Raw genomic sequence first — 10,497 nt, forward strand, 5'->3', positions numbered from 1 at the left:
CTTCACAGGGCAACACAGACACACAGATACACATTCACTCACACCTACGGACACTTTTGAGTCGCCAATCCACCTACCAACGTCTGTTTTTTGGACTGTGGGAGGAAACCGGAGCACCTGGAGGAAACCCACGCGGACACGGGGAGAACACACCAACTCCTCACAGACAGTCACCCGGAGCGGGAATCACCACAACCTCCAGGCGCCTGGAGCTGTGTGACTGCGACACTATCTGCTGCGCCACCGTGCCACCTAGCTGTTATTGAATGTTAATGTATGTGTTATTAATTTGTATCTACTTGGCTATAACAGATTAATATACTACATTAACTTGTAAAGAAAAACCAGCGCCTTAATATAAAGCCCATTATAATCACACTGGATAGTTTAGTAATTTATGAGTTTTTCTAACAAGGCCTGGGTGGAGAAGGGTTGCTGACCTGTAAAGGTATTTAATCGTTTCTGAATATTGCATAAAGTAGCAGTTGAAAGTGCCATATTTAGTGCTAAGACACTTGGGGTGAGCAAGAGGTTCCAGACTGTCTTGTTGCTCATAAAGGTTTTAGATAGTTAATGCATTTTGCTCATAAAACCAGTGTTTTACAGTGTGTAAGAGTCTCAGCATGATCCAGTCTCCACACTGCGGAGATGCTCCAGGCTTTACTTGTCTTCTTTAAATGAATGGAGGAAGAAATGAGGATTATTCACTGATGGAAACAAGAACCAGATTTGACCTCTGAGCTAGGTTGAGTGTTTGCTGAGACAGGGACTTTGTAGTTGGCTGGATTTCAGATTTGGTGAATTCTGGGATTTTGTAGAAATAACAAATCCCATCTCACTCTTATCCACTCAGACAGGAGGAAGATGGATCAGTGTGAAGTTGAGATAAGTTGAGACTTGAGATAATGCTGCAGCTTTCTGTGAAATATTATGGTAACCACAATATGTTTACCAATAAGAGGGGTTTTTGTTGTTGTAGTTGTTTTTGTTTGTTTGTTTGTTTGTTTTTTTAACTTCATATAACAAATAGTATTTTAAACTGTACATATTGTCATTTGCCCAATGAAAAAATAACTTCTTAATTTTTAATGCAAGTCAGTGTTTTAATGCAAGGATTTTATTCCAAGTATTTTATTCAAGCATTTCTATTGGTTCATTCATCATACTGTGTTCAAATGATGTAAAAGTAAAATTAGACAAAAATGGAGATACATATATTTAATTGGACAGTGATGATAAAGTATTTAAAAGTTTTCCCTCAACTTCAAAAGTTTCAGAGGAAGCATGATTAATTGTTGGTAGCAGAACGTGAGAAAATTAGTGCTCATAAGTAACCATCCTACAGGTGACATAAATAAGAGCGGTTGAAAAAAAGTGTGGAAACTAAAATTAAACAACAGAAAACATTTCATTACAGCTGTTTTAATTTGTTAGAAACAAGTGAAAGTATTATGTTACGCCCTTAATTTTTGTGTGGCTCCATTATACGGCAATGTCCTGTCTTCGGCACTCTAAACCTGTATGAATCTTGTCAACCTAGTGCACACTGAGCTTTAGAGAACAAAACCATTGAAGCATCTATACTGTCAGACTGGTGGATTTATTCTTCTTGCCATATCTAGCTCTGTACTCTATCAATCAGTGTCTACATCATTCTCGAAGAAAGCAAAAGACAGAATATACCTTTTCAAATCTTTCATTACCGCACAATGAGAATTGACAGCTTGGAGCATGATGAAACACCCTCTTTCACAATGCTCACTGAAACAGAGAAAAACTTTTTAAAAGGTTAAGAGTTGCTCCTGCTGTGATTTCCAGGAAAATTAGCCAATTTTCAACTTATAATGACACTGGAACATTTTATGACAGATTACCACTGTTTAGACACTTGAAAACCGGTAAAAGGGTTTATTTTTCTCCTCCCCACTGGGAGCCTGGAACAGTTGATATTTGTGCAGAGTGTTTACTCTTGTGTACATATGCCCATGTAACACTGACTAATCTTACTGCTGTTTTATATTATACTTTTTAAATGTTCTTTTATTTTCTTGCATCTTTAGAAATGTAAATGTATTTCAAATGTGAATATACTGTAAGTGTGGCTGTGACATGACTTCTGAAATCAAATGTCTTAGGACATAAACAGCCTCAAAATGACGTGCATTTAAAAGACTGCCAGTGGCATTAGTAGAGTTGGTTGTGTCCTGGCAAGAGGTGTGATCCAGATTCCTTTTTGCCTGCTGCCTCCATAATGTGCACTGGACCCATATGTACACCCCCCCACACACACACACACCCCATTTAATTTCAGTTCACCCTCGTCACTTTTGTTCTGGGACAGTGTCCAGCTAAACATGATGTGGATTCTCTATTAAAAATCAAAAAAATTAAAGAGAGCTTATAAATGTGAATCTGTCTCCCCTTAGAGGAATTAATATTTGTAGCAAAGCAACTAGCTTGTATTTCATTAGATGATTGCTGTTGGTGGATAGTGTATATCCTTCTTGGTTTAGGGTCTTTAGAATTGAACCTAAAAAGCATTCACCCACTAATGAATGACGTTTCTACACCCCCTCCCCTCCCTGTCTCAGAGTTCTCTCTCTTGTTGAGGAGGTATAGTCGTCGGCCTACCTGTCCAGATGCCACAGTGGGGGTCCGCATGCCCACCCCTCCACCATCACGCCATAGGAAGAGCCATAGTGTGGGCAACAGGTGTGTGTCTATTTCTCTGATTTTACACATTTAGGTTTTTTAAGTCCCAAAATATCAGAAAGCTGTGATTAATTTTTTTTTTTTTTTTTTTTTTTTTTTTTACCCATTTTTATATTTATATACCTGCTTCATTATTGGAGACCATTGTGGACTTTATGGCCATTACGTCATGATTAACACATGCCCTGCACTCTGGTTCTATTAGTATGATGTGGCAGTTCGGGATGGTAGAGAGCAGAAGTGCCACTTTTCCTGTGGAGAAAGCACGACACCTACTGGATGACAGCTTCTTAGAATCTCAGAGCCCCACCAGAAACAACCCCCATATTTCCACAGTGTCCAACGGCGTATCTATAGGTAGCAACACAATTTTACCACACTACAGTGAACTGATTATACTGTATGCATTAATACTTACACTACTTAAGATCATTCTTTAGCCATGTGTGTACATAATCTACAATTCTCAACAAAGAGGGTTCTGCAGGGGCTCTTTCAAAGTCATTTGTTGGCTTTAGAACATTGAGTTTGCATTACAAAAACAGATGATGGCAGAACAAGAAAGCACAGGTGGAGAGTGTAGGAACACACATCACAAAAATGACATGCCACATACACCAAATAACCCAGGACAACTTTCTCATAAACCGAATATACTTTCCTAACCACAAACAAGCACATGCACATCAGTGTCCCTTCAGCGGGGAGCATAGCTCATCCTGGGATTCACTTTTCCTGGCCACACCAGCCTGAGGCCTCCACCAAATGAGGCTTGTAACTCATTCACATATTAACTGACGGTGTACCTCACATACACACTGTAACACTTTATTTGGATGGTCTACTGTAGATGGTTTGTAGACACTCAATTTATCTTCAATTATCACTCAACTGAATACCTATTAAAGGAACACAACCTACTCTTGTAAACTTAATATTACAGCTTTGAAAATAATTGTAATGTTCCACTGAGCTGTAACAGAACAGAGCCTCTGTTTTTGATACTCTGGGCTCAGCACCGCAGAAACTGCGCTATGTAACGTGAGGAGGAGGTTAGGAAACCACAACCCTCCCTCCTCTTCTCCATTCATTACAGTACAGTGCTGTAAACATTATTTACACTAGGCGGAGCCCTAGAAGCAAAAACCCAAATCTTACCTAGTGTTCCTTTAAATGCAACTGACCTTGAAGTTGAGTGTGAAAGATCCTTTTAAATCTATCTCTAAACCTAATGCACTCAAGGCAAAAGCCACACATACACCTTAAACTAACCCTAACTATAGTGTTGTTAATAAACTGAGTATTTACCAAAACGTTTGTTAATTATTTAATTACCTGTAGATAATTTATAGGAGAAAATCTAAATAAAATGTGTCTGATTCTTTTTTTTCTCACAGTATAAAAAGCCTCATTTCTAGAACTGATGTAAAGTACTTAAGTCATATTCCATTTTTCATTTTTCTTCAGGGAGCAGTGAGAGTTCATTTTGTGAAGATGTTTCTACAAGAATAGAAAGGTAAGCCACATTCTGTTTATAGCTCCAAACTCTGAGTTCATTTTGAGAATAAAGTCTCTCATAGTTTTTGTTTTTTTGAAGGTCTGTGTTAGATTGCATTTATGATGGTAAAACCTGTTTACCTGTTGCATTTTATGTGGTAAAATGTGTTTCTGTGTCCTTTTCATATTTAAATGTGTAACATATATCTGTACATTCCCAACAATAACATTAAATGGGAACAAATATTTAAATATTCCTAATTTATTAGGCTCAGCTTAGTCTAGTCTAAGCCTAATACTAATAAAGTTTTCACAAAGTGTCAACTACATTATATTAGTCCAAGACTAGGTCACATTTTTATCTTAGCACGAACTGGACTGAGGAATAATGTGTCAGTGCTATTAGCTTCAACTTGACTGTGATAAATATGTAAACAGGGGGCGTTTGTATGCCACACTGGGCCCAAACTGGAGGGTCCAGATTCGGAACTCGCCCAGAAGCCGCAGTTATGCCTGCAGGTACAGTCCTCAGCCTGGGTCAAGGGTCATCTCATTCGTCCTCTGGAGCCGTCACAGTCACACTTCCTCGCATGCAACCTGTGGTCTTTATAACTATCTCTTGTCCCTCTTTATCTGCCTCGTTCCAGGCACATTTTCTCTCATTTCTGACTTTGGCGGGGGTCACATGGTCATCTCCCATATTGTAATGTGTGTAGACAATCTAGAAACTTCAACTGTTTTGGGTCTTCAGATGTGGTGTCTGTTGGGTGGAGGCTTGTTTGATAGATCATTCTCTCATCCTCTTCTCTTAATTCTTCTCTGTGGAGAAAAACAAACTTCCTATCTCTTTCCAAACGTCATTTGCACTTATTTATAACTTAACTTTCTAACCTGCAGAGACAAAAAACCTGTCAACATTAATTATGACAAAGAGCAGCTCTCTAGGGCCTGACCAAATTATCATCTGGTCAATAAAAGTATCCAATGTTAAATAACCGATTTCATGCAGATGTACATGTGTGTATATACAATTATTTTCAATGCACAGCTGATATTAATTAGCTGTTTGTTTTACAACACAGTGAATACACATTGGCGGCACGGTGGCGCAGCAGGTAGTGTCGCAGTCACACAGCTCCAGGGACCTGGAGGTTGTGGGTTCAAGTCCCACTCTAGGTCACTGTCTGTGAGGAGTTTGGTGTGTTCTCCCCGTGTTGGTGTGGGTTTCCTCTGGGTGCTCCGGTTTCCTCTCACGGTCCAAAAACACATGTTGGTAGGTGGATTGGCGACTAAAAATTGTCAGTTGGTGTGAGTGTGTGAATAAATGTGTGTCACCCTGTGAAGGACAGGAGCGCCCTCCAGGGTGTGTTCCTGCCTTGCGTCCAGTGATTCCGGGTACGCTCCAGACCCACCCTAAACTGGATAAGTGGTTACAGACAATGAATGAATACGCATTGATATACATTTAAATTTCACTGTTATCAATAATTATTGGTAACTCAAAATACATTAAGTAAGTTTATCTGATATTTCACAGTTGACACTATTAAAATATATGTAATTTTTGAAAACATAAAGTAATATCGGTTGATATTTGCAGTGCCCATCCAGGGTGTGTTTCCGCCTTGTGCCCAGTGACTCGGTGAAGGCTCCGGACCCACCGCAGTTCTCTGAATTTGCTGCTCGATATCCATATCTCTGATATAAAAACATATTGGTCAGGCCCTAACTAAAACCAGTGCTGACACACAGTGGGCTATAAAAGATTTTAGTCACACTTTCTTAGAGAAAGTTCTCTGCGTTTCTACTCCAACAGTTCAACAGCAGTGGCATCTGGGCGAAGCCTTGGGGAACTAGGTGGCGTTGCTATGGAGGGTCCTCTAAGGAGGAAGACCCTGCTAAAGGAGGGCAGGAAGCCAAAGGTGAGCTGAACATGTAATGTGGCTCAGGGAAATGAATATCTGAAACCAGGAAACAAATATGTGCTGGTAGACTTATAAAAATTGCAAGCGAGTATCAAATTTTTGTTTTTGTTATTTAATATATTTCCAATGTATATTTTCACTCTTTTAAATTTGTTCTTATTACTATCAACATTAAATGTATTCATTCTAAAACAAACGATAATACAGCAATTTTACAGCACACGGTGTCATTGAAAAAAGATGAGTATACTATAATTCTTCTTATACAGCACTAAAATTGAGGCACTGTATATACACATAAGGCATGAACATCTTTGTCTAGCCTAAAGACATATGTGGATGTACTTACGAACTTCTGAATCCTACCCTGCATGAAAATGAACCCTTAACCCCTATAAGCCCAGACTCAGTTCACCATAAACCAAATTATGCTAAATATACTACTGTGTACATAACAAACAGTTTAAAAAATATAATATAAATAATAAATCATTACATACAAATGTTACAGATATCCAGGGGGCTTCTTATAGTAGTGCATGTACTATTTTTTGGAGCTCAGACCCCTATGTCTTGAAGCTATTACCTCCAATGTTCACTGCAGGTATAATGTTGCTGCTATAACAAAAGCTTTTTTACTTTAGCTGGAATATTCCGTATTTGTGTGATCTGACTGAAACATGTTCCACTGGGTGAGTTGTGAAGCCTATAGGGTATCTGTCCATGGACAATTCCATGAATTTTCCACTTTCTTATCATCAAACCAGTCCTGACAGCGGAACAGGCTGTACTTGGATATAATGTTTGAAAAGGTTGTCAAGGATATATTGTTTGTTTTATAAAAATGGAACAATGTTCACTTCTGTTTTTTCAGCTTTCCTCATGGACACGGTATTGGATCAGCCTCTCTGGCTCCACTTTAACTTTCTATGGAGCCAAAGCCCTTCGAGGCACAGACAGGCAACATGTAAGTCCATTCAGATTTACAATATGAGCCAGTTAATACAAACCGGATTCCAAAAAAGTTGGGACACTAAACAAATTGTGAATAAAAACTGAATGCAATGATGTGGAGATGGCAAATGTCAATATTTTATTCGTAATGGAACATAGATGACAGATCAAAAGTTTAATCTGAGTAAATGTAAAATTTTAAAGGAAAAATGTGTTGATTCACCATTTCACAGTGTCAACAAATCCCAAAAAAGTTGGGACAAGTAGCAATAAGTGGCTGGAAAAAGCAAATTGAGCATATAACAAACAGCTGGAAGACCAATTAACACTAATTAGGTCAATTGACAACATGATTGTGTATAAAAAGAGCTTCTCAGAGTGTCAGTGTCTTTCTGAAGCCAAGATGGTAAGAGGATCACCAATTCCACCATTGTTGCGCAGAAAGATAGTGCAGCAATACCAGAATGGTGTTACCCAGCGTAAAACAGCAAAGGCTTTTAAGTTATCATCATCAACTGTGCATAATATCATCAAAAGATTCAGAGAATCTGGAACAATTGCTGTGTGTAAGGGTCAAGGCAGTAAAACTCTACTGGAGGCTCGTGATTTCCGGGCCCTTAAACGTCTCTGCACCTCAAACAGGAATGCCACTGTCAAGGAAATAACAGAATGGGCTCAGGAATACTTCCAGAAAGCATTGTCAGTGAACACAATCCACCGTGCCATCCGCCGTTGCCAGCTGAAACTCTATAGTGCAAAGAGGAAGCCATTTCTAAGCAAGCTCCACAAGCTCAGACGTTTGCACTGGGCCAGGGGTCTTTTAAAATGGAGTGTGGCAAAATGAAAGACTGTTCTGTGGTCAGATGAGTCACGATTTAAAGTTCTTTATGGAACACTGGGACGCCATGTCATCCGGACCAGAGAGGACAAGGATAACCCAAGTTGTTATCAACGCTCCGTTCAGAAGCCTGCATCACTGATGGTATGGGGTTGCATGAGTGCTTGTGGCATGGGCAGCTTGCATGTCTGGAAAGGCACCATTAATGCAGAGAACTATGTTCAGGTTCTAGAACAACATATGCTCCCATCTAGACGTCATCTCTTTCAGGGAAGACCCTGCATTTTTCAACAAGATAATGCCAGATCACATTCTGCAGCAATCACAACATCATGGCTACATAGGAGAAGAATCCGGGTACTGAAATGGCCAGCCTGCAGTCCAGATCTTTCACCTGTAGAAAACATTTGGCGCATCATAAAGAGGAAGACAAAGAAGGCCCAAGACGATTGAACAGTTAGAGGCCTGTATTAATCATGAATAGGAGAGCATTCCTATTTCTAAACTTGAGAAACTGGTCTCTGTCCCCAGACGTCTGTTGAGTGTTGTAAGAAGAAGGGGGGATGCCACACAGTGGGAAAAAAGGCCTTGTCCCAACTTTTTTGGGATTTGTTGACGCCATGAAATTTTGAACCAACATATTTTTCTCTTAAAATGATACATTCTCTCAGTTTAAACTTTTGATCTGTGATTTGTGTTCTATTCTGAATAAAATATTAGATGTTGGCCCCTCCACATCATTGCATTCAGTTTTTATTCACAATTTGTTAAGTGTCCCAACATTTTTGGAATCCGGTTTGTATGTCAGTGAAAGTTGTGATAATTGCTTAACATATCATTTTATTCATGTAGTACAAATCCACACCATGTAAAAAAGTCTTAGTGCTGGGCTGGATGGTGGTGTTACCAGATGATCCCACACGACCAAATATCTTCCAGCTGAATGATTCAGAAAAAGGTAAAAGCTTTCCCCATTAAAACAGTGCTATATATTTGCATTGTATTTTCTTTGTGTAGTGTCTTCTTCGCTAGCTTCTGCACATGTTGAATTGTGTGAGAGCAAATCTCTTTGTTTCTCAGGTAACGTTTACAAGTTTAAGACAGGATCCCGTTTCTCTGCAATCATCTGGCACAAACATCTGGAGGAGGCTTGTCGGAGCAACAGACCACAGGTAGTCTTAAAACAGCACTTTTAATTGTGTGAAATGTGCTAGAAAACAGACTTTTAAAAGCACTGGATTCTAGGTCTATGCTTTGCGCACCATTTGTTACGAGTCAGAAATACAAATCTCCAAAGAAAACTGTAATTTAATAAATTATATTCACTGATCACTGATTCATTAATTATATCACTACAGTGACACATGTTAATGTTTTGGATTACAACAACTAATATATTGTAGCACAAATTACAGAAAAAAAAAACAGAACATAAAGTCCATTGCCCCATGCTGCTTAGCCACGTACTGTTTGGAGTGCCTCAAGCTGGCCCCTGTCCACAGGCAAAAGGGCCTACATAGGGCATGTTAACATGCCGCTATGGAGCGGTGGAAGAAGTGGCTGTGTCTGATGAATCATGTTTTCGATAACATAGTGTGGATGTGTTTGTGTGTGTGTGTGTGTGCACATCTCTTTCCTGGGGAAGCCATAAAGAGGCACTGTGAGAAGAAGGCAAGCCAGTGGTGGCAATGTGATGCTTTTGACAATGGGTTATTGTGGGTCCTGGATTTCATGAGGAGGTTATTGTGATACATATCACCTGTGCATCTAAGCACCTGTGGAATTCAAATCAGATGAATGGCGGCCCGACCTCACAACTTAGGGCCTAAAGCAGAAGTATTCAAAAGTTTACTAACGAAGGCCAGAGTCACCGTATTTGTAAATGTCTTTGCTAAATGCCTTTCTGAAATGCTAGATCTCAGGGACGTTCTAATTCTATTATTTTGCATGTTTATTTCTATTTGTTTTATAATAATATTTAATCATGCCTTTCTTTCATTGCACTTTTTTCGCCTTTTATTATTAATTTTATTTAACTCATTTTTTAACCATGACTTTAATTGCAGTTGCACTGTTTACTCTTTAATATTTTATTTTTGTTTTCAAAAAATGATTTCTTATTGTTATTTAATAATATATGTTTGTTTGTTCTCTCATTGGATGCAAGCTGAGGTTATCTGAACTTCTTCAGTGGACAAAATCCTATTGCATTTACAGGCCAACACTATTCAACTGCCTATTCGGGGCAGCACAATTTCATTAGGCCCTCTGGTTTCGTTCAGACGTGCTTATGACATGTCTGAATGGAACAGGATATATTCTGTGCAATCTGATTTTCTGCAATCTGAGGTCAATAGACCCATGAATCCTAACATTTTCCAGTCCGATTCCTGTCACGTTTGCCTGTGGCCCAAAAGAACTGAGGCCACTTGCATGTATTTACATACAGAGTAAATATCATTTAATTTGAACCATGAGGAGTTTGGCTTGTCAAATCTCCTGCATCATTGTTTTAACTGGACCTCAGGGAAAGAAGTAATTGATTTCTAAACCGAAGTAAACTGATTTCTA

General features: G+C 39.0%; 1 protein-coding gene across 2 annotated transcripts in view; it reads left to right on the top strand.

Moving 5' to 3' along the window:
- The window catches only part of LOC136679751 (ras-specific guanine nucleotide-releasing factor RalGPS1), a 144,378-nt gene that overhangs the window by 127,867 nt on the left and 6,014 nt on the right, over positions 1–10,497 (top strand). The window contains exons 12-19 of one of the 2 annotated variants that reach the window (XM_066658424.1): positions 2,592–2,712; positions 2,918–3,069; positions 4,180–4,228; positions 4,648–4,728; positions 6,026–6,131; positions 7,009–7,101; positions 8,779–8,884; positions 9,007–9,098. In XM_066658424.1, the coding sequence (XP_066514521.1) occupies positions 2,592–2,712; positions 2,918–3,069; positions 4,180–4,228; positions 4,648–4,728; positions 6,026–6,131; positions 7,009–7,101; positions 8,779–8,884; positions 9,007–9,098 (800 nt within the window). The remainder of the gene's footprint in view (positions 1–2,591; positions 2,713–2,917; positions 3,070–4,179; positions 4,229–4,647; positions 4,729–6,025; positions 6,132–7,008; positions 7,102–8,778; positions 8,885–9,006; positions 9,099–10,497) is intronic. The other variant, XM_066658432.1, reaches the window with a different exon arrangement.

The sequence above is a fragment of the Hoplias malabaricus genome, chromosome 2, assembly GCF_029633855.1.
Source record: "Hoplias malabaricus isolate fHopMal1 chromosome 2, fHopMal1.hap1, whole genome shotgun sequence".
In the NCBI taxonomy this organism is placed as follows: Eukaryota; Metazoa; Chordata; class Actinopteri; order Characiformes; family Erythrinidae; genus Hoplias; species Hoplias malabaricus.